This window comes from Rhagoletis zephyria, unplaced genomic scaffold, assembly GCF_001687245.7.
Source record: "Rhagoletis zephyria isolate East Lansing unplaced genomic scaffold, Rhagoletis_zephyria_1.1 Rzeph_scaffold_01890, whole genome shotgun sequence".
In the NCBI taxonomy this organism is placed as follows: domain Eukaryota; kingdom Metazoa; phylum Arthropoda; class Insecta; order Diptera; family Tephritidae; genus Rhagoletis; species Rhagoletis zephyria.
Genome location: NW_016158974.1, coordinates 30,061 through 52,006, shown reverse-complemented (window position 1 = coordinate 52,006; position 21,946 = coordinate 30,061). Strand labels below are relative to the sequence as shown.

The following is a 21,946-nucleotide window of genomic DNA, read 5'->3' as shown; positions in this document are numbered from 1 at the left end:
GTGGTCTCCACTGGAAATGTACACCAAAAGCCTTTGCCGCGGGGAGTGTTTGCTAATACGAGTACTCGTTCCAGAAATTCATACACGCGTATCTTTATCGATAGCAAAATATACAAGTACATTATAAATTACTCATTAGGTGGTTATTTAAAATCCTTTTTAAATTTCTCCGTAATTAAAGCGATGATAAAGCTTATTCAATTTCATACGCTTTTGTTTTTGCCGTGGGTTAAATAATATGTAAAAAAAATTTCGTACCATTAGGAATTTCGCAGACTAGAAATTTCACAAAATAAAGAAAAAGAATAGAAACAAATTTTTATAAATCGTGTCAGCTGATCCGTTCTCCGTTTTTACGTGCGTGGGTAACTGCGCTTTAAACCCTATGCAGGGCAGGCAGTTCTATTAGTCACTGTCGTCCAGCTCAACTAACCAACTTCAAAAAAAAAGGAGGAGGCTACCAATTCGTTGGGCCACATTAACCGATATAATTTTTTTTTTAACGATAGGTGGTCTCATGCTAATTTGTTTTAGCTCCGATCATTGGATCATGAAGAAATTAACTGTAATATTAAATTTGTTTACGAGAATTGAAGTCAGTTTAGTTTTTTGCTTAAAAATTAATTGTTTAATTCACAAAAGAGGATATCAAAATTGATTGATCTTGAATTAAGTTGTTGTGAAGAGGATGAAAGAAATTGTATTGCTCAGTGAGGGATTTTTGCGAAGTTTTGTTGAAGGCAGCAAGTAAAGGCGTGGTCGCTTCCATGTGAGTTGCCTTTACGGGCCTGATATAGATGAGAAATGTCGGGTAGGAGTTTAACCTGCCACAGTATCCAGACCGTAATGTTGGCCAGAGTTACGTTGGTTTCTCAAGGCAGCTGAAGTTCTTCGTCTGCGATGGCAGGTGTTCAATGGTCCGATGACTGCATTCACGGTGCAAGAGTTGGTAAAGCTGGTAATTGTCTGTCGTTAGATACCGTTATTTCCGGTCTGTACAACGTTCATTCCAGTGGTTGTGCGTTGTAAATGCAAACATACAGTTTGTAGATAGTGTTCAGACTACATCAGACATTTTGACAGGTCGATATCTTCTTCGACTGGATGCTAAGTATTAGTCCGCGGCAACCAAATTGAATTTAGAATCACAGGTCAATTGTGTTTGAGACTTCAAAGCGGTTCTGTACTTTACTAACAATTGCGTCGATGTGGAGGGCTAATTGCAGCTTGAACAGGGTAAGGCTCCGTGCAGTAAAGAAGTGAGAATAATTGAAATATAGCCGTTTCAAGCTATTATATTAATGAATATTCATACCAACAAATAAAGCTACCGGGACACAACGGAAGTACATACATATCGATCCCTTCGCGTAAAATTATCGTATGTTACAAACCCCAAATTTTAAAAGAAATTTTTTTGGTTTGTATTTTTCTCTGCTTTGGCTAGCACCATCAATATTACAGTTTGAACTTGCTGAGATAATTCAGAAATATAACCAAACACAAAAATTTTTTCGTAGAAGAGTCTTCACATTCTAATTTCTTAGCACAAAAGAAAAATTTGCCCACAAGAGAAAATTCATTGTCACATACGATAAAATTTGCAGTAAATTTTTGGGGTAGCTATTGGGATTTAAGCCGTGATATTTCAACAGTGGATGCGTTATGGGGTGTAGAACAAAAATACATCAAAAAGTGCATTTCGTAAGAAAATTTAACATACGATACTTTTGCGCAAAGGGGTCGATATGTATGTAAATAAAAATGTTCAAATATGAAAATACCGCAGAAATAATTAAAAGCGCTGTTTGACACACGTACAGTGTCGGACAAATTAATATGGTCGCGACATTTCAAAAAGGTTTGGATTTTTTTTTTAATTTTTATTATTTTTTTATAAAAGTATCTAACAAAATCATGTAAGTCCAAATTTTAAACTTTGTTCAAAAATTCGGAAAATTCTACATAATTTCATCAAAATTTCAAACCTTTTAATCAGAAAAAATTTTTGTAGGCAATTTAATAGTTCATTAAACTTTACAATAAAGTGCTTGTGTGAACACGCACTGTCACTATCAGAAGAGAACTCAAATGCCTGAGTGTATCTGAATCTCAAAATACCAGGCGGGACATATTTAAGCCAATTCCAATACGCAACTTCTATTGTGGTTATGAGAAAACTGCTTCTGTCGGTACGTAAGTGTCCCAACAGGTGCAAAATGGTTAAATCGTGACAAGCGCGAAAGGGTTAAAACTCAACGGAAACTATTGGCGAAGGTACAAAACAGTGGCTATCCTTACGATTGTATGTGATTAACAAACCTAGCATTTATTCCGTGAATTAGCTTTGAAAACTCTAGTATTATTTATCTACATACAAACATACATATGTACATATGTATTTGTTTTAGGTTAAGTCTCATGCACACTTACATATACTACTTATTTTATTTACTTATTATTGTCCTAGACCAAAATCTAATTGAAATATGTAATGTATACGCTTTTCTAATGTGACATCTNAAAGTCTCATGCACACTTACATATAATACTTATTTTATTTACTTATTATTGTCCTAGACCAAAATCTAATTGAAATATGTAATGTATACGCTTTTCTAATGTGACATCTTTCGCTTTTTTCCACACTCATTTTTTTAGTTTTCCATTATAAAAAAAATTGTATAAATTTCGCATGCTTCAACGATAATTGGCAAGTAAAAAAAAAATACAAAAATCAAAAGAATACATATGGTCACCTCACCCACTCATCAACACATTCGGGCGCGCGACACTCAAATCTCTAAACATTTTCGTTTGTGAAGTGCCTTCATTGGAGTTGTCCATAGACTGTCGTGCAGGGGCATCACCACCAACTCCACCATCACCACTACCAATACCAACACCACCACCACCACCACTACTATCACTACAGCCACAGCTACAACCACTAATGCGCTTACAATCACTTATACATAGGTTGCAGGACATCCTCATCGACGTAATTGTAACACATGTGTGGCAACGCATATTCTAAATTGATCGAATTAAATAATAATAAGCCAAATTGAAAGTCTTATGCGGTTTTGGCATCATCGATTTGCCACATACATTGTTTGTTTGTGCATAAAGTCCACTAGTTAATTTTGAAGGCAGGATTTGACAAGGGTATATAAATCATAAATTCACAAGTTGCTCATTGCACTCAGCGCCCACCACAATGAGTTTGTGGAAGCGTATCGCATGCTTTCCAGAGCTCGAAAAACGCATGACTCAGTACTATGATGGGAAGGGCCTCGCCGAAATACGCGTGCAATTCGCAGCATGGATTGAAGATACTTTAATGTAAGTAAAGTTGGTGAAACGTCCTGTAAATGGAAAAAGAAATATACATACAATATGAAATATTTGTGTAAAGTGTGCAAGATTAAGCTGTGTGTGTGTAGTAAAATTAAAGAAATGTCGGTTTTGTTTTTCTTATCGCAATTTCTTGCGGTTCAATAAAGAGATGTCTACTTTCACATAAACGTGAATGTGTATATGTGTGTGTTCGTTTGTGTATGTGTTATTTAGATTCTTTGTGAGATTAATGTAAGGGCTTTTAATTGTTTGGAACTATATATTCGCACTATGAATCGTTAAGCTTGTTCCATTGCTTCGAGCTCATCAAATGGTTTGGAAAATGATTATACATACATATATGTTGCATGTACATATGTATCTCACGTTTAATAATACTATTGAGAAGTAAGTTAAAATTTATGTTTTTGGATATTTATCATACAATTAATAAGCTTATAAGGAGATTATGTTCAGTCGGCAGATAATTAAATCCACAAAAATTGCGAAGATATCGGCGACATTTGGTTCCAAAATTTGTGTTTGATGCTCTGGAGCATTTCTGCAAAAATAAATTAAATTTTGGGAAAAAGGTCGCTTACGTTGTTTTCGAGATTAGGGCTTGGTATGCGTCTTTCTATCTATTGTTTTTTTCTTTTTTATACCAACTATAAAAGCATACAAAAAATGTTGCCTTTTCATTGCCATATCCTTAGTATTTGCGCGTATGAGAGGCACTTAGACTACGTTAGACATATATTGGTTCAACTATTTTTGGGTAGAAGAAGAAGAAACGATCGATACAATAAACCTGCTATATGTTACTTTGCGTTGTTGATATGTAATCAATGTATCAATGTCTTCTTGCAGTGAAAAGCCAAGCCTGTCAGTAAACATTCAAAAAGATCAACTGGTAGAAACCGATTAGTTAATTAACTGGTACTAGCCGATGCGGTGGCCACCTGTTCGGTAATTTCGAAAAACTTTCTGTTATGTGATAACCTTTTTGAATTTCCGAAGCCCAAACGAAAACGCACCACCTACTTGGTGTTCTCGCGATTTTCTACCATGGCGTCGCTTGACTCTTACCTGCGAGACATTTCTTCGGGTTTGCACACGAGAAAAAGTTGGTGACACCTAAATCGGGAGCATATGCTGCATGAGATAACACTTCGTAGCCCTAGGCATGGATGTATTCGCATGAAATTCACATTTTTCTATTTTCGCCGAAATTCACAAGGTTGCCCGCTTTCAATGGCTGTCAAACACAAACTAATGAAGAAGCAGCTTGCTTAAAATTTCACAGCAGTTTTTTATTAACATATAATAGTTGTTATGATCAGTGCCGCATTAAAGAGTCAAAAAAATAAAAACAATTATGCCCGTAGCATTCTAGTTCGCAACAAGCAGCTTTCCCTGCAGGGATACTATTTTCAAATATGTTTGTTGTTTAAATTGTGGAATCGCGTATTATATAAACTAAAATGTTTTGTCTTACAGGAGCCAACAACAACCCCCGGCTAGCGATAAAATTTTCGAACAATTAGTTAACTCATTCTACGAGGGCCTCAAGCAGAAGCTCATTACTTTAGATGGTGATAATTTGTTTAAATTTAAGATACGGGAAATTTGCACACATCTTGGACAAACAACACCCATTGAGCTCTATACGTACGTTCGTAACGGTCTGCTCCGTGAAATTCAGGCATTGAAGGAAATGCCACAAAATCCCTACATGTATAATCCGGCAGTTGTAGGTTGTAATGGGATGGGTATGAATACGGGTAATCCCTATATGGGTAGCGTCGGCGCTCACCTTGCTGATGTACGTATGACCGAGGATACTTATGCTTTGCCGGCGCGCATACAAAAATTGGCAGTCGATGTTGACAATATGCGTTTGGCCATACAAGGTTTGCAAGGCGAACAGGAAGCTGTGGTAAAATATTTCAATCAAACGCGTGCAATGGTGACGCCACAAGAGTTGGAGGAGCTGGATAATCAGTATAAGCAACAATATCTGATTTTGTGCAATCGCAAGAATGGTGTAGTTGATGATTTACGACGCGTAATCAGCGAATATGACACCATACAAGATCAAGTGATAATGGCACTGAAAATGTGGCAACGAAATCAGGCGCTCGCTGGAAATGGTGCGCCATTCCATGATAATTTGGATGATATACAACGCTGCGTAGAGATGTTGGTCGATATGGTCTCCAAAATTCACGCTTTTGTCAACAATCTGATCTTGATGAGCATGGGTGAGACTGAGGACCCGATACTGGCTGAGATGCTCAACCATGTACGTTCTGTACAAAGGTTACTGGTCTTGTCGGCGTTTATTGTAGAGCGGCAGCCACCTCAAGTAATGAAAACACAAACGAGGTTAGTTCTCGGAAACCAAATGCATACTTGTGTAACTATAAAAGAAAACGGTTAATGAAAATTAAATTTATAGATTCGCTGCAGCTGTACGATGGTTGATTGGTCCACAACTTGGCGTATATACGAACACTCCAGTAATTGAATGCGTTATACTTTCAGGTAAGATACTGGCTATCAAAATCAAGTTTTAGTATTTGAATTTGACTAGCTAAAGGGGCTATCTGTAAAAGCAAAAACAATTAATTTACAATTTATTTCACAAAATGGCTTTTTTTCAGAGGCCCAAGCACAACGCCATGCAGCAAATAACAGTAATTCTGATATGCAACCTGGTTCTCCACCCCAATCGTCCGGCGAAATCATAAATAACATAAGCACAATGGAATATCAGCAAGCCACACGCGTATTTTCAGCAAGTTTTAGGTATAACTATTTGCATTTGTTCATTAACTGGAAAAGGTGGTAGTAGCTAATATCTTCTTTATAATTCTAAATCTCTTTGCAGAAATATGCAATTAAAGAAAATTAAGCGCGCCGAAAAGAAAGGAACAGAAAGCGTAATGGATGAAAAATTCTCCCTACTCTTCTACACAACAGTGGTTTTCAATGAATTCAAAATAAGTGTAATTATTTACTTGAATATATAGCGAAATTCGTCTAATATTAAATCGTTTTTATGTAATTTTCATTTTGTTTTCAGTGCTGGACACTTTCCTTGCCCGTTGTTGTGATTGTGCATGGCAATCAAGAGCCCCAGTCCTGGGCCACTATCACTTGGGACAATGCATTTTCAGATATAACACGCGAACCTTTCCAAGTTCCAGAGAAAGTACGCTGGGCGCAGTTATCAGCAGCGCTGAATACCAAATTTGGCTCGGCTACCGGAAGAAATTTAACTGAAGACAATTTGAATTTCCTTTGTGAGTTTGATTTTTCTGTACTTGTTGAACCTTATAAATAATTAACTGCATTTTTTATATTAGACGAGAAACTTTTCCGCAACGAAGCCGGCGAGCATACTGAATTCATTACATGGGCGCAATTTTGTAAAGAGCCATTGCCAGACCGATCTTTTACATTCTGGGATTGGTTCTTTGCAATAATGAAATTGACAAAGGATCATTTATTAAATCTTTGGAAAGAGGGTTTAATTGTTGGTTTCATAAATAAACGCAAGACGTTGGAGGAAATCCTGCCGATGCAACAGTATGGCACATTTTTATTGCGCTTTTCAGATAGCGAACTAGGTAATACGCTGACTGATATAATGATTTCGCAAAATATAAACTGTCAACATATTTCACTTACAGGTGGTATAACTGTGGCTTTTGTCGACGATCAGGGCAACAAGCTGATGCTGGCGCCGTGGACCTCAAGAGACTTGAATATACGCTGTTTGGCGGATCGCATACACGACTTGAATGTGCTGCGTATTGTTTATCCGAAGAATTTGCCACGTGATGAGGCATTCGGTAGCTTTTACTCACATCATGTTGGTAAATATCAAATTTTATTTGTAAAACATTTAAAGCGTTAAATTATCGTTATGCATATACCGAATAAACTATAATAATACTAACATTGTTTCTAGATGAACAAAAAACAACGCGAGATGGATATGTAGCAAGTGATATAAGGGTTAATGTACCGGCCATAGAGGGTGGCTCTGTAGTGGGTACGCCACAGCATCAGCCGCAAGATATACCTATGCCAAAGTGAGTTTTTGTTGCTATTTTAATACCACGAATTCTTTACTTTGTTTTGAATAAAATGTTTGGTTTTATGGTTTTTGTTCTTTGCTAAATTTTATACTCACCATTTTGTTGTAGTAGTTAAAATAGAGTATGGAGTATACACAAAATTGGCTGCTTTATCTAAATTTTTAATTTTACAATAGATTTCAGTTAAACTCTACATTTCAGTTACATAAATGCTGCGATTTTTTGTTTAATTACTTAAGGATCATTATAGTGTGTGAACATTATTGTCAATTCATATGTGCTGACATTTTTTTGTGTAGCAACTAAAGATTAATTAAACATTAGAATGTTGTCGATCTTTAGCTTTTCCAAATTTTATGACTACAAAGTCTGCTGAATTAAAAAATTATTCACAAAAAGTAAGACCGTCCCTCACAGCAATAATATTTTAAATTTGCTTTGCATTTCAAATATTATGCTGACTACAGACGATGCAACAGTTTAGCCAACCTATTCATATTACTTCGTAAGTAGTCTAGTTTCTCATAGAAATTGCTGCCGCAACCGTTACCTCAATATCAAAAGAATTTTTTGTTGTTGTTGTAACAGCATACAGATTCACCAAAAAGTCTTTGGTGGAGTGTTGCTGGAGTGACAGACCTTGGCCATATATAAATCTGGGTCGTTCCGGTTACGTAGACCCGACTGTCGTGGGAACGCAAAGAAAAACTGCATATTGTATTGCTTGTCGCAACGGTTTGCCTCAATTTATAGAGTTTTCAGTTGTTGAACATACCAATATTTTTCGCAGAATAAATTTTATTTAATGGAAATTGACAACAACAGAAAAACGTTGCCTGAATCGTCGTCGGCTTTTCATTGTAATGTCACCTTAAATAAATTTGACGAAGCGATTTCGGCTTTGATTTGAGATAATCAGCGTTATCTGCAAACCAAATCGTTGCGTTCCTGCTGTATAATTTAAATTGTTATATTGCAATAATGCAAATAATGCGCCAAGTGTCATTAATACGATTAAATTTTCAAATAAATATGGAAAATCCAAATATTTATCCTTTTTCACACCCGGATAAACTTATTTTGAAAATGGTGTGAAAAGTGATATCTATGTCGCTATCATAAAAATACTTACCTGTGTCTGAATGGGAAGAAATTTTACCTACATTTAGCTTCCACTTTCTACTTTTTCAAAGTGTGGCTTGGATCATTGGAATCATAAGTAATAAGTAATTTTTAAGTAAAAACATAACCTGACTGACTTCAATGCTCACCGTAATTTCTTCATGATCCAATATTCGAAACAACCAAATTACTATCCGACCACCCTTGAGGTACCACCTTTCCGATAATAATGAATTGCCGATTCACGTTGTCTAAACTTATGCGGTAATACATAAAAAAAATATATATTCCAATGAATTGATAACCTGCTCCTTTTTCGAAGTCGGTTAAAAATAAACTGTAATGTGTGCAATATTATTAGAAAACATTTGACAACAGATGACATTTCTTAATGCTTGAAAAATGACAACATGCAGAATAAAGATTGGATAATTAGTTTGTAAGTTTCCTCACATATGAATTGAACAATAGCTTTGCCTCTAAATGATTTCGTTGCTTTTCGGTTTTATACAACTTTTTGTTTCGCAGCAACTGCTTATTTATTAATATACTATGTATAGATTTGTATTTTGCTTAAACCTTTTAACATTATCTTTATAATCGAACCTTGCTTTGCTCTATTTGAGAACTAGATCGCAATACTTTGGAAATGAACCTGTTCATAATATTTTTTTTTTTTAATTATTGATGGTGTTGCAGCTTTTAGCATAAATCACTAATGGTGCCTTTGCATTGGGTTGCTTGTCTTAATCAAAAGCTAAATGAGGTCAGTCAGCGCAGTTTTGTGACTGTGCCGATTTGGAAATTGTTGATATGTTTAACAGAATTAACAAAAAAGATTATTTGTGTATAAGTATATGATTTATTTCAATATAACTGAACACAATTTTGTCTATTTTATTTTTCTTCCGATTCTTCTGGCTGTCTCCGACAACTTTACTTTCGTCTACAATTCTCGTCAACTGTGCATCCACTACCTTTTATCACTACACACAACTACTCTCACATCCCCTGTACGAAAAAATAACTATCCTTTTTCCATATATCGATAGTTATAGTCTTGACGACATCGATTGGAGTAACGTTATGGTCTGAAATGGGTGGGCTGCATAAAGGCAATGTATAAGTGATTGGTGTAATGGTCAATTGCTTAGTGGAGTGCATCATATCATATGTGCTCAATACTGTTAAGCAGGTATTTTTTCGTTACACAAATTTCGTTTTCATTGTTTTCGAATATATTTTGGTTTTTTTTTTATTTGAAGCGTTGCACTACAATTTTCAAACGTGCTATACTGTTGCTGTTCTGTTATATTTTTTATGTTTTTTTTTTTGTACAATTACTTTTTCACTTTAATCCAAGCGAATTGTGGCTAGTCAAATCACAGCCATTCGACTGATTAATACAAATCACTATTCAAACATTCATCTGCTGCATTTATTATCCACTAACTAATTTTTACACGATTTGGCATATAATTGGTTGCTTTAAATGCTATTACGGAAAATTGCTGAATAAAGGCAAATATATATATATGTATGTACACAGCAGCAACGAATGCAATGCAATGAATTCAATACATATTTATACTACATTGTAGTCACCGCTGTTGTCAACACTAATTCACGTTTCCTAAATTTGCTTAAGAATCCATTACAAACAATTTTCGAATACTACAGGCCAGCAGAAAACTTGTGCTCACTTTCTTCACATTTTTCACTTATGGCAATTTATGATGCCATAATTTTTAACAATAATTTTAAAAATCACTAACTCATGAACGTACATACAGTCTTATTGTCGCTATTTTTGCACATTGTCGTAAATATTACATATACATACACATACTACATACTAGGTGTTGCGTAGGCTAATATCATGCTTCCACTCATTTTCTTTAGGTTTGTATCTTACATTTTCATAATCCATATCAAATTCAAAGTTGTTGTTTTTATGCAAAAACGTCGTTGCCGTTTCAAAAGATTCACTCATTTTCATTAAAAAAAACTTCCTATTCGACATCCATTAGTGCCACAATGATGAAACTAAAAAAGAAATAATAATTAATAAAAAAGTATTGCCATCTATATCAATTTTTTTTTCTTTTAATTCATAAAAGCTGCCTAGCTGTTTCGCTATGGAAGTGAATACTGACTGCAGTGCTTACATATGTACATATATACTCTTTTAATACATCTCTTATCACTGGCACAATAGACCTGCCGGTCACAGTGCTATAACCAACTATCTATCTAACTCTTATCACATATTATAGCCTTTTCCCTGTGCTGATTTATATACAAAATTAATTATAAGAATAACGAATAACGCATTGATTACACAATATTTTGCTTGCATTTATCTAGATCGCAGAGCAACAACTTAACGCATCTATGAGTACGCACACACATTCATACTATCTGCTTGTCAGAACGAAACTAATTGAACCAAACCGAAATGAATCGATTCGAACACCTAATTTGGCAAATAGCTCACAGATATTTCAATGTTTACAAACAACTAATTACTAGAAAATGGAATCAATGGATTCGTCAAGTAATAAGCTATTAAAGCAAGAAGAAAGATTGCTGCATGCAAAAAATGATTTTGAAATACATAATGGGAAAAAATTTAGAATTGAGAGAGGCAGATACGCGTTATCCACATACATTTCCGAGTATTGTTAGGAAAGATAAAAAGTGAAAGAAAACAGAACATTAAAAAAGAAATGTAATTTGTCATTTAAACAACGAAGCACTTAAAAATATATAAATAAAATCCAAAAAAAAAATACTATTTGGTTGAAGCACCGTTAATGTGTGTATTTGTGTGAACACTAAAACCTTCAAACATTTTACAATAAGTACAACTATGTACATTCATACTTAATTCTGTGTAATATACATCCTGTGTATGCTCGTACAAACATATATGTATGTATGTATGCCACTGCTCATTGACAGCTTAAATGCGTCAAAATAATTGTTTATCGACAATCTAATATGTAATGCATGCCAACAGTATTGTTGTAAGAACATACACAAACCACAAACATATTTACATGAATATGCATGTGCTGTGCATTTAATCACGTCACTGTGCCGGTTATTGTTGCATGCTGATGGCAATATTGCCTGCCAAATTAGAGATTCACTTCGTATAGATAGATATGATATTGACATGAATATATGTACTCGGAATTTATAATTTTCTTTATCTACACTTTTACTTCCCAACTGCATGTTGAGCTATACTCATACATATTTGAATGCATTTCTTTATTTAACATCAACTATCAAAATTCTATGTAGTAAATTCGATTTCATGTCGTATTATGCACCAACATTTGTACATACATACTATATGTGGTATATTGTGTGTTTCATATATGTATGTATTCATATTTAAATTTTTCTTTTTTTTCTCAATTTTAGTGACAATTTTATTTCTGAATTTGATTCAATTTTATATTGATGGATGCGGATAGACACACACGCGCGCATGAAAATATACACTTATATACACCATAAGAAACTGAGCCAGAAAAAGTACGCATGGGAAATAAATTATACTAAAATATGAACACACATTTGATTTTTATGCCATCAAAGAGCTATGAAAATTATAATTGGTTGGAAAATGCATTACTTCGTTTCATAGTCATGAGTTCACTAGCAGCAAGCAAGTAATTACATATGTATACATAAGTATAGTCAAATAGCTATTAGTAATAACCCGCGCACACCACGCCCATCACCACAATCCAACCACACCAAATAAGTGAGATATGCGCATTAACAATATCCTTCGACGTCCATTACTAGCCAATACGGCCAAGTGACCATTTCAATCACCGACGATGCTGAGCATTTTCAAATATTGCTGAACTTCTGGTTTTGCATATACGTAGTACGTGCATGCTGGAATTTAAGCGGAATCATGGATTAAAAACCACAAATCCTTCCTGGGGACGGAAGGATATCCAATTATCATTTCTTGTTACTACATTATGGTATGTATTTGTTTTGGAATTAAAGTAACTTTAAGTTTATATGCAATAAATACACTAAAAGGAAATTCTCATACATATGTAGTTACTTAAGTCCACGCCACGATACATATGTATGTATTGCATTTTATCCGCATCCAAGAATATTGAGAAACAATTTTTGTGATACTCTGCTAATTCGATAAAAAGTTTCAGCGCAGGAATGGTAAAATTTTAACTATAATTCTCAGTTTTAGCTGAGATTGCGATACTGTTCACAATTTGGTCAACTGATATTGTGTACATATGAGCCTAAATTTAGGAGAAATAGAGAAAATTGTGTCCCAGTTTTATGGCTGCGACTCTGAAATTTGCTTTTTGTGAAGGACTTTTAAGCAAGAAGATTTCATGACTGACAAAAAACAAAACCAAAAAAAAAAACTAAAAAACAAGTAAATTTTAAGCAAAAAACCCCGATTTTAATACTCATATAAATATTAGAAGCAGGCCCGTAGCCAGGATTTTTCTGGCAAAATTTTATTTTAGTTTCACTTATTTCAACATATTTTGATTAAAAGAAAAATACTGATAAAAATAACATTTTTCATAAAAACAGGGTTGAAATCTTGAAATTCCTGCCCGTAGTTTGTTTGTAAGTCAAATATGAGTGGCATTGTGCTACTATGATAGCACGGCCGAGTAATCATAGCCAACTTATGTACAGTAGACATACAATACATATGTATATCTATCAGTCTTTCTTAGTTTAAAAATTCGCCAATTGTGGCCAAAAAAAAGTATGTGGTAGCTAAATCTAGCCACCAAAGGGCTAAAACGGCAACACTGGCTGTCAGTTTATGCTGGTCAAAATTTTACTTCCAGGAGAGGCCAAAAAAGGAGAGCGTAAGAGCGAGAGAGAGAGAGCTGCTAGTTTCTGCTAGGTTTTTTGATTAAGAAAGCTTTCCAGCAGAAACTAGTGATAAAGTGTAAAGAAACAAAGCTATAGATATACAGCCATGTTCTGAAATTCGTACGATTTGAAATCGATACGATTTCGGAAAGATTTTTATAGTTTACACGTTACAACAGCAAAAAAAAATATACGAAGGTTGGAAAAGTGTATCTGGTGTGTTTTGGCTTCCTGATTACAAGGCTGTCTTCATTTTTCTTGCTTCGGCGAATTAATTTTTATTGGGCTTTTGAAATTTCGAGGTTATATGTTATATGTAACAGAGCTGGGAACTTTATGATTACGATTACATTTTGATTACCTAGGAATACGATTACTGTAATTGTAATCGCGAAAATTTTCAGCATTACGATTACTATAATTTGTAATTATAACATGCTTGATTGCGATCATTTTAATTTTAATCCTTAAAATTTAACGATAACGACTGCTGTAATCGTAATCGTAGCTTTTATGATTACGATTATAGTAATCCTAATCCTAAAAATTTTAAGATTACAATTACAGTAATGGTAATCATGAAAATTATGATTACGATTACAAAAGAGTGATTTACTTGTTTTTGGCTCGTAAGTATATGTACACAATTGATGTACATATGTATAAATAAATAACCATAAATGTTATTATTTGCATAAGTGGATGTGAAAATATCGGCTGTAAACGAATTGTAATTGTAGTACAATTTTTACTATGTAGCTTCAAATGTGATTTTATACAAAAAACTAAATGTAAACAAATTGCAAAAATATTAAATATTCATAAGCAAACGTTTAGCTTAGTTATTAAGGAAACTTTGATTGGAGTTATTGGCATAGTGTATAGGTAATGGCTTCACTACTATTCGACCGTTTAGTAAATCTTACCGTTTAAAAATTAAAGCTTGAAAAGCTAAACTGCTAAAAATTCCTTATAAAAAAGAATTAAGCAAAGTTAAATAATAACCTAAACACAGATACCCGACCGACAGTCTGATCTATGCAACTGAGAAGGGTAGTGTTTATGCTGTTACATTAACACCGATAAACTTATTTTTGCCATGAAATAGATTTTCTCAAATGAAATAATTTCTGATAAGGCATATTATTACATATCGATGGCTGAGTGGAAGATCGACCTTTCTCGGCAGACGGTTCGAAAACGCCTTATTTCCGAAAATTTCTCAAAAATGCCTTATTTCAGAATTTAATTGAAAAACATCCTATCTCAGAATTTGGATGAAGGAAAACGCCCTATCTCAGCACACATTTTCAATATATTTTCATTTGAGATAGGGCGTTATTCAACCAAATTCTGGGATAGGGCGTTTTCAAACTGGCTACCGAGATAGGTCGATCTTCCACTCTGCCATCGATATGTCATTATACATATGCACATACACATCTTCGCCTTTCTGCGTTAACCACATATATCAATTTTTTACGAGAGCTAATTACAACACAGTTTAAGCTTTTAAAATAAAACAAAAACTTTTAAGTGGGTGCTCATTAGGTTTAGCTGAATAAAAATATTAGGTATATAGCTCGTTTATTGTATCCTAGTGGAAGAAAATTACAAATTTTTTCTTACAATCTCTATGTTGAATGACTATTGCAGATACGAAGTTAACGCAGAAATAGGACAATGTGTTAATTAAAATAATATATCAAAAAATATAGATGCAAAATGAGACTGTCCTTATAGTGTGAGCTGCTTATATTGCGTACGAGTCGTTTGGCAAAAAATTTCGTCGGTTAACCATATTTGAAGAATAGATGAAACATCTACATACATAGTATGCATTTTACTGACGTGCTAAAAATACAGCGTATTTATGTATGTGGGTGATAAAAAATGCCCATCCATGAAAGTCTTAAAATAACCCCTATGCATTTGGAAAGGCTATAAATTCGAAAAAAATATCCTGACTAACCAGTGCATAAAAAGTCAAAATGATCACTTTTTCTGCGCGAAAATAAAGTGAGCTTCAAAGTCACATTTGAGCCAAAAATCTTTAGAATAGTGTAAAGCAGACTAACTTCTTTTGTATAAATACACTAACTTGTTTAACTTAATTTTTTTACAGGATGTAAAGAAATATATTCTGTGAACCGTTTTATAAGAAGAAATCAATTTGGAAAAACTTTCGAGTTGTGACGTTTTTGATTTAAGGTGTATATAAGAACTTACAAGGACTGTCGATAACCTAAATATACTACCTACATACTTTTTCACTTACACTGGTGGCAGAAATAATAGACTCGACTTATTTTGATGAGTTTTGGTTACATTTATTTTGTTTATTTAATGTTTATTTTTATAAAAGTCTAGCTAGTTGTACAACAAACACTATATAAATGCACATTTCAAACTTTGTAGGTACAAAAATTATAAAAATTCAACGCATTTTTAACAAAACTTCAACCTTTTTATTCAAAATTTTGAGAAAACTTAGGGATGCAGTTTCATAGCCAATTCAAGTAGCTACAAAATACCATTGATACGCTGTTTTCCCCATACAAAGTATGTTCAAAAAAATATTTATATGGAAGAGAATGCCCAACACCGTCAAAAACAATGCCAAAAATCAGCGTTATTTTCTATCAGCTTAATTATTTCCATCAACACTATTGAATGGGCGTACACAAAGCTTTTATGTTTTTTGGTGGTTTTTAGTCGAATATTGAGTGCATAACAAAGAGATTATGTATGTATGAAGAGGAGTAATGTAGCGAATACCGATGCATTTTTGACCTGATGGCAAGTGGTTGTTGTTGTCTTAAGGTAAAACCCTAAAGTCTAGTAATCTACGAATTTACAATAAGATAACTTATACTATTAGGAGATTCGCAAGGCGTGTTAAGCGTCGTAAAATCTTAAACTTAAAATTTTTTTATGTAAAATAATAAATAATGATTACAATAGTTTTAGATAAAATTAATATATAATTAGAAACCCCCTGAAACCGTTTTAACCGTTATTTTACATAAACAAATGATAAGCTTAAGATTTTACGACGCTTAACACGTCTTCCGGATCCCCTAGATAAGTACATACATATGTATGTATGCATAACTACCAAATTAATCAAGTGCTGATCCAATTGAAAATTGATGTCATTGTATACATATTACATACACACGTGTACTCTTACCTAGCAAAAATATACATATGTAGCTAAAAATAAATGTAATTTAAATTAAATATGTAAATGTTCACGCAACTATTTATGTACTTTAATAAATGTTCGAAACATATTTAAAATATCAAAGACAAGCTCTAAATTTTTAGATCGCTTGTACTATGTACATAAAGTTTTAACATATTATTTTTTGGTTATTTTTTTATACAAATTCAGTTCTTTCTAATAAAAAAAGATGTTCATAAATGTAAAGCATTTGCACAGATTTGTACATTTTGGCAGGTGCAGAGTGGTGTTGTTCGGAAATTCTTTTATTGGGCTGAACTCAAACTTCTAAACAACACCACTCTGTGACTACTTTGTGCAACATTAAAAAAAAAAAATCAACAAATAACTAAAACTTACCATTGATTTTTTTGTTGAAGATGTTACAGTTTTCTTGAATATAAAAATAGGGTGTTTATTCGTTATATGGAAGCAAATGGGACAAATAAATTTAAAAAAATCAACGTTAATTTTTACACATTTGAAACTTTATACTTTAGTCTTCTAAAATTCAATGGGCGGCAAAACTGTATACTAAAAATCTTTCTAGGAAATCTAATTAAAATAGCTTGAAATTTCACAAAGTTTCAAACTTGGATGTACACGGGTTTTGTTAAAGAATGAACTATATTTTAATAAAAAGTAACCAAAATTAAATAACAAAAAAATATGCTAAAACTTACCAAAATGTGGTTCGGCTATAAATTGTTCGAATACTGTATATGTGTGTACAAACATAATTTTTGAAATGTATAATTTGTTATCTTAATTTCGTATTAATCTATTTCAACTTTTATTTAATAGCGTTTTATTTAATTCTATTTTCAGCGTCTACTTTCATGTTGCAAGTCAATGCTGAAAACACATAACCTGCATGCTGTATCGCCTTGAAATTGTAATAAGTTTGTAATCTTTAAAGTGTTTGCCTAGTTTTCTTCTACTACTCTTTCTTATTCCCTCGCAAACTTTTATTCGTGTTTGTGGTTAATATGCGCATAGTTTAAAAGTAAATGTAATATTTTTACACTCGTCGTTGCCTTATATATTTACACTAAATTTTGTTTGTTTATATATTTTTGAACTGTTTTTAATAGTGAAATGAACTATTCGATGTATTGTATTAGTTTATTAATGATACCTGTTGTGTTGTGGTAAACCAAACAAAACAGAAATATACAAATTTAATTTTTGTTTAATGCATGCGAAAAGGGCTTTATTACGTATAAAAAAAATATGTAGACATTACATTTAAATGTTTAAGTAAGTGCAGACTAAAATAGGTTTAACGTAAGAGCATATAAAGTGAAATTGTGAAGCAATGAGATAGAAAATAAATATTAACGGCAAACCAGTCAACGATAAATGTTGAATGTTTCATGATAATTGTGAATACGTAATTTAAGTGTAATTAATTTAAGCAATGAAAGTATGAGTGTACTCTCTTAAACGAAATTTACTAGAGGGCGAAATATTCAAGTATGGTTATACAAACTTATTTTGAAATTAATGTTTTTTGTTCTTACAAAATTCTGCGTGGTTGTGCAAATAATATGTGGTCAAATAAATAGAGCCAAGAAAATAATAAATTGTGTGGTTCTTTTGAAATAATCCTTTTTCAATGCAGCTAAACTTAAACTATTTTTTTTAGTTTTTCACATAACAGAAAGTATCACCTCGAACGAACTGGTAGGTCGCCGCTCTAACACATACCATACCAGTGATGTACTAGCAGGTTGGTACCATTTGATTTGCTAGAATGTTTGGCTTTTCACTGCAGCTCAATTACTGGAAATTTATAACAGCAAGAAAACAATATCGACGTCATATACTCAACACCCTCTAAAAATCTACAAATTTAACAAAAACTAGTTCCTGACATAAGCATCTATTTTAGGCTTATCCTTAGGGTTTAAAATAATACCAAAGTTGAAGTCGCAGATGTATGCAAATATCAGAAACAATTTTTTGTGAGAACTGCAGATGGAGGGTATTGAATATTTATTTATTTATTCTCTTGGCAAGAGAAACACATGAGATAAAGGAAATCAAAAAATTTAGGCTCTATTGATTGTCCACATGTGTATATGTACAATACGTATGTATACATACTATTATTTTCCTTTTACATTGGATTTTTTTTCTAGTATTATTTACCGGGCAAGTTCGCTATATGGTTTTGAGTTTCTGCAGCTAAAATTTGAAAAAGGTAACTCACATTTTTTAAGTGCAGTATTTTATTTTTTCAAAATCTATTTTTTTTTTCATGAAATTTGTATGTGCCTTTGATTTGCTTCAAGCTATATTATACTTGAATTTTTCTGGCATTCTTCGTGCATATCCTTTCCTTTTCATCATATACAATACTTACTTACATATATTATAAGCAAACAAATTTGACATACTTTTCTTATGGTATGTAAGTCTTTGGGTTTTTAATATGAATTCGTATACATACATTAAAAAAAAGTGAATCAAACTTAATTTAAATTAGTATTTAATAATATAAATAAAATTTTGATTACCACTTTCTTTCAAAGAGCAGGAGGTGTATATTTAACAAATGTATAACTATATGTAACTTGAAAAACGTTTATTGAAGTTGAACGCTCGAACGTAACATTGATTTGTGATTTTTCTTACAAAATTTTTAGTAATTGGCTTCCACTTTCGTTTTTCTATAATAGTTATTTAGTAATAATTAAAATAAATTCATATTAAGTTTGTAAAAAGGAATTAAGAAATTGCAGTTTGTTGGTTTGGCTTGTGTTGTAAAGATAAATAGTTTGTAAGAAGGGAAATTAAATACATTAAATGTATTAAAACTCATCCGAATTCACGATTCACATATGTATATGTGTATGTATGCATATGGATGTCAAGTCAAAAGGTATATTTTTAGTGTTAGAAAATAGTTGAAAAATGATATACATGCATAAGTAAATGTACGTTTAATTTTACAGTAAGCAGCATTAATATTCGCTTATCTTTAAATATGCGGTTATTTTCTTAATTTCTAATCAAAGTTTGTAAACAATTTTTTGGACCGAGGGTAGTAGTTACTTGCATAGGGTGCTATATTTCTTAAACAAAAAAAAAACTTGTAAAAATTTACTAAAATAAGGGTAATCACAATATTCTGCAAAAGGTCTGGCATGCGCATATTTCGGTGCATTTGTAAAATTTATCTGCAAAGCAATATACATTTTCATTCTAGTGAATGTGCATGAAATGAGATTGTGATTACCCGCAATACGTACATACATACGTACATATTTCACAGGGTAAGACCAAATAATCACTCGCAATTTTTCGCAGCACCGCTACAACGCAATTCTATTTCTTTTGTATTTAGGATGCGAATATTATTGATGCTAATTGTATACATACTGAAAGAGTATACACTACTCTTCAATTGAAAAATCGCGCATAGAAATATAAATTTACAAATTAAATTTTACCATACACACTATGTATATTATATTCTACATACATATGCATATATATAATAATAAAGCAAAAATAAATATATAAATGAAATTTATATGGAGCATGTTAAAATTGAAAACTTATTTAATTACACTCAAATTAAAGTCTAGTTTTTAAGCCCACATAAAATGTTTACTTGTATGATGTTTATGTGTTTATAATATGTATGCTATAAACTGAATGTTCACATGTCAGCCATATTTACAACCTACTCTGTATACCTACATACATATGTATACACAACTCTGAAGAACTACATAAACTTTTTACTAAAAAGCATAGTTTAAATTGCGACGCACTGGATTTGAAGGAGTCTGATGTTACGACAGCGAAGAGTTCAAAACGTAAAACTACAAGCAGCCTCTTGAACCTAATTCGTATAAACTAAAAAATCGTTGACTGTTCAGCGTAAGCAATAAATTTTACACACACACACACACACTTACAAAATGTGTTAGTTACTCGATCTTTTTTAACAGAATTTCTATATTTCTATGCAAAATACCCAATATGGATGTATTTTTTTAATCGGATTTTATATATCATATGCATGTACTATTCTCTTTAATGTACTCAAGCCTTTAACGATGCATTCACAATGCACATACATCGACGTTAAATGTTAATGATAATGAAATTAAAATAAAAAAGTACATCGAAGTAAATTATACTACAATTTATGGAATAATGATGAAGAAAACATCATTGCACAATTGCACACATGTAGCATCCTTTTGGTGGCGAATTAAATGTATGTTATGTATTGCAAATTTATTTACAGCAACACTGAAAATAATAAATGAGTAAATAAAGCAAATTTGTGAAACTTACGTTTTCAAGTGATTTATTGTCGAATTGATCAACGCCATCTATACTTATGTCATTGTTAGTTAACCGGAAATTGGACCCGATTCGCGGCATACGATATCGAACGTAACTCGATCCGAAATTTTATTTTGAGATTTAAATTTTATTGTGGAGAAAACGGCTGCCACTTTGCTTCATTCGATTCGAAACGAGAAATCTCTCGGTCACAAATACCGCGATTCGGATCCTGGTCAGCATCAGAATCGCGATGTTGCAGAATTTTTATTCGCCTTATAAAAAAGCCCACATAAAAGAATTTTTATTCGCCTTATATGGGTTTCCGGAACAGCGATATTGAATTTAAGCCGCCTTTATTAATTGGTCCACCCTTAAAAACTCGTTCCAACTTTAAGCTATTTATAAAGCTAAGCACTTTGGAGGCTCTCATCTTCCACATTGGGAATGTAGACGATATTCGTTCACCAAATATCCACCAAAGTCTAAGAGCCAAATTCAAAGATAACCACTGACAAAGGTTTAACTATCAATTTTCATATCGACCGCTGAGTGGAAGATCGACCTATCTCGGCAGCCAGTTCGGAAACGCCCTATCTCAAAAAACGTTTCAAGAACGCCCTATTTCAGAATTTTATTGAAAAACACCTTATATCAGGATTTGGTTGGTTGAGCGCCCTATCACAGAATGCGGCAGCTGAGATAGGGAGTTTTTGAAATGAATTCTGAAATAGGGCGTTCTTGAAAAGTTTTTTGAGATAGAATGTTTTCGAGCTGGCTGTCGATATGCACAGTACATACTTAGTTAACAATTGTTTAATTAAGCCGTATGAATTTCCATAGATAACTATGCTAGTGTGCATATGATTCTAATTGGTCGATTATGGATAGCAGCGCAGCCTCAGTCGCGGATTTCAAAGTTTAAGTTCTTTTTAAAAAATAT

General features: G+C 32.8%; 1 protein-coding gene across 3 annotated transcripts; it reads left to right on the top strand.

The window, feature by feature from the left end:
- The first annotated feature begins 2,665 nt into the window (after positions 1-2,665).
- Positions 2,666-21,011, top strand: LOC108365486 (signal transducer and transcription activator-like). 3 transcript variants are annotated; one of them, XM_017619520.1, is made up of 12 exons: positions 2,666-3,345; positions 4,840-5,727; positions 5,801-5,886; positions 6,006-6,150; positions 6,233-6,350; positions 6,428-6,647; positions 6,711-6,974; positions 7,038-7,223; positions 7,319-7,442; positions 9,623-9,765; positions 12,006-12,583; positions 17,524-21,011. In XM_017619520.1, the coding sequence occupies exons 1-10, from the start codon at positions 3,221-3,223 to the stop codon at positions 9,663-9,665; spliced, it is 2,199 nt and encodes a 732-aa protein (XP_017475009.1). In that variant the 5' UTR covers positions 2,666-3,220; the 3' UTR covers positions 9,666-9,765; positions 12,006-12,583; positions 17,524-21,011. The 3 variants fall into 3 exon arrangements, with proteins under 3 accessions (XP_017475009.1, XP_017475011.1, XP_017475010.1); XM_017619522.1 differs by lacking the exon at positions 9,623-9,765 and adding an exon at positions 10,938-11,127 and having other exon boundaries at positions 3,221-3,345; XM_017619521.1 differs by lacking the exon at positions 9,623-9,765 and having other exon boundaries at positions 3,221-3,345.
- Positions 21,012-21,946: the final 935 nt, after the last annotated feature.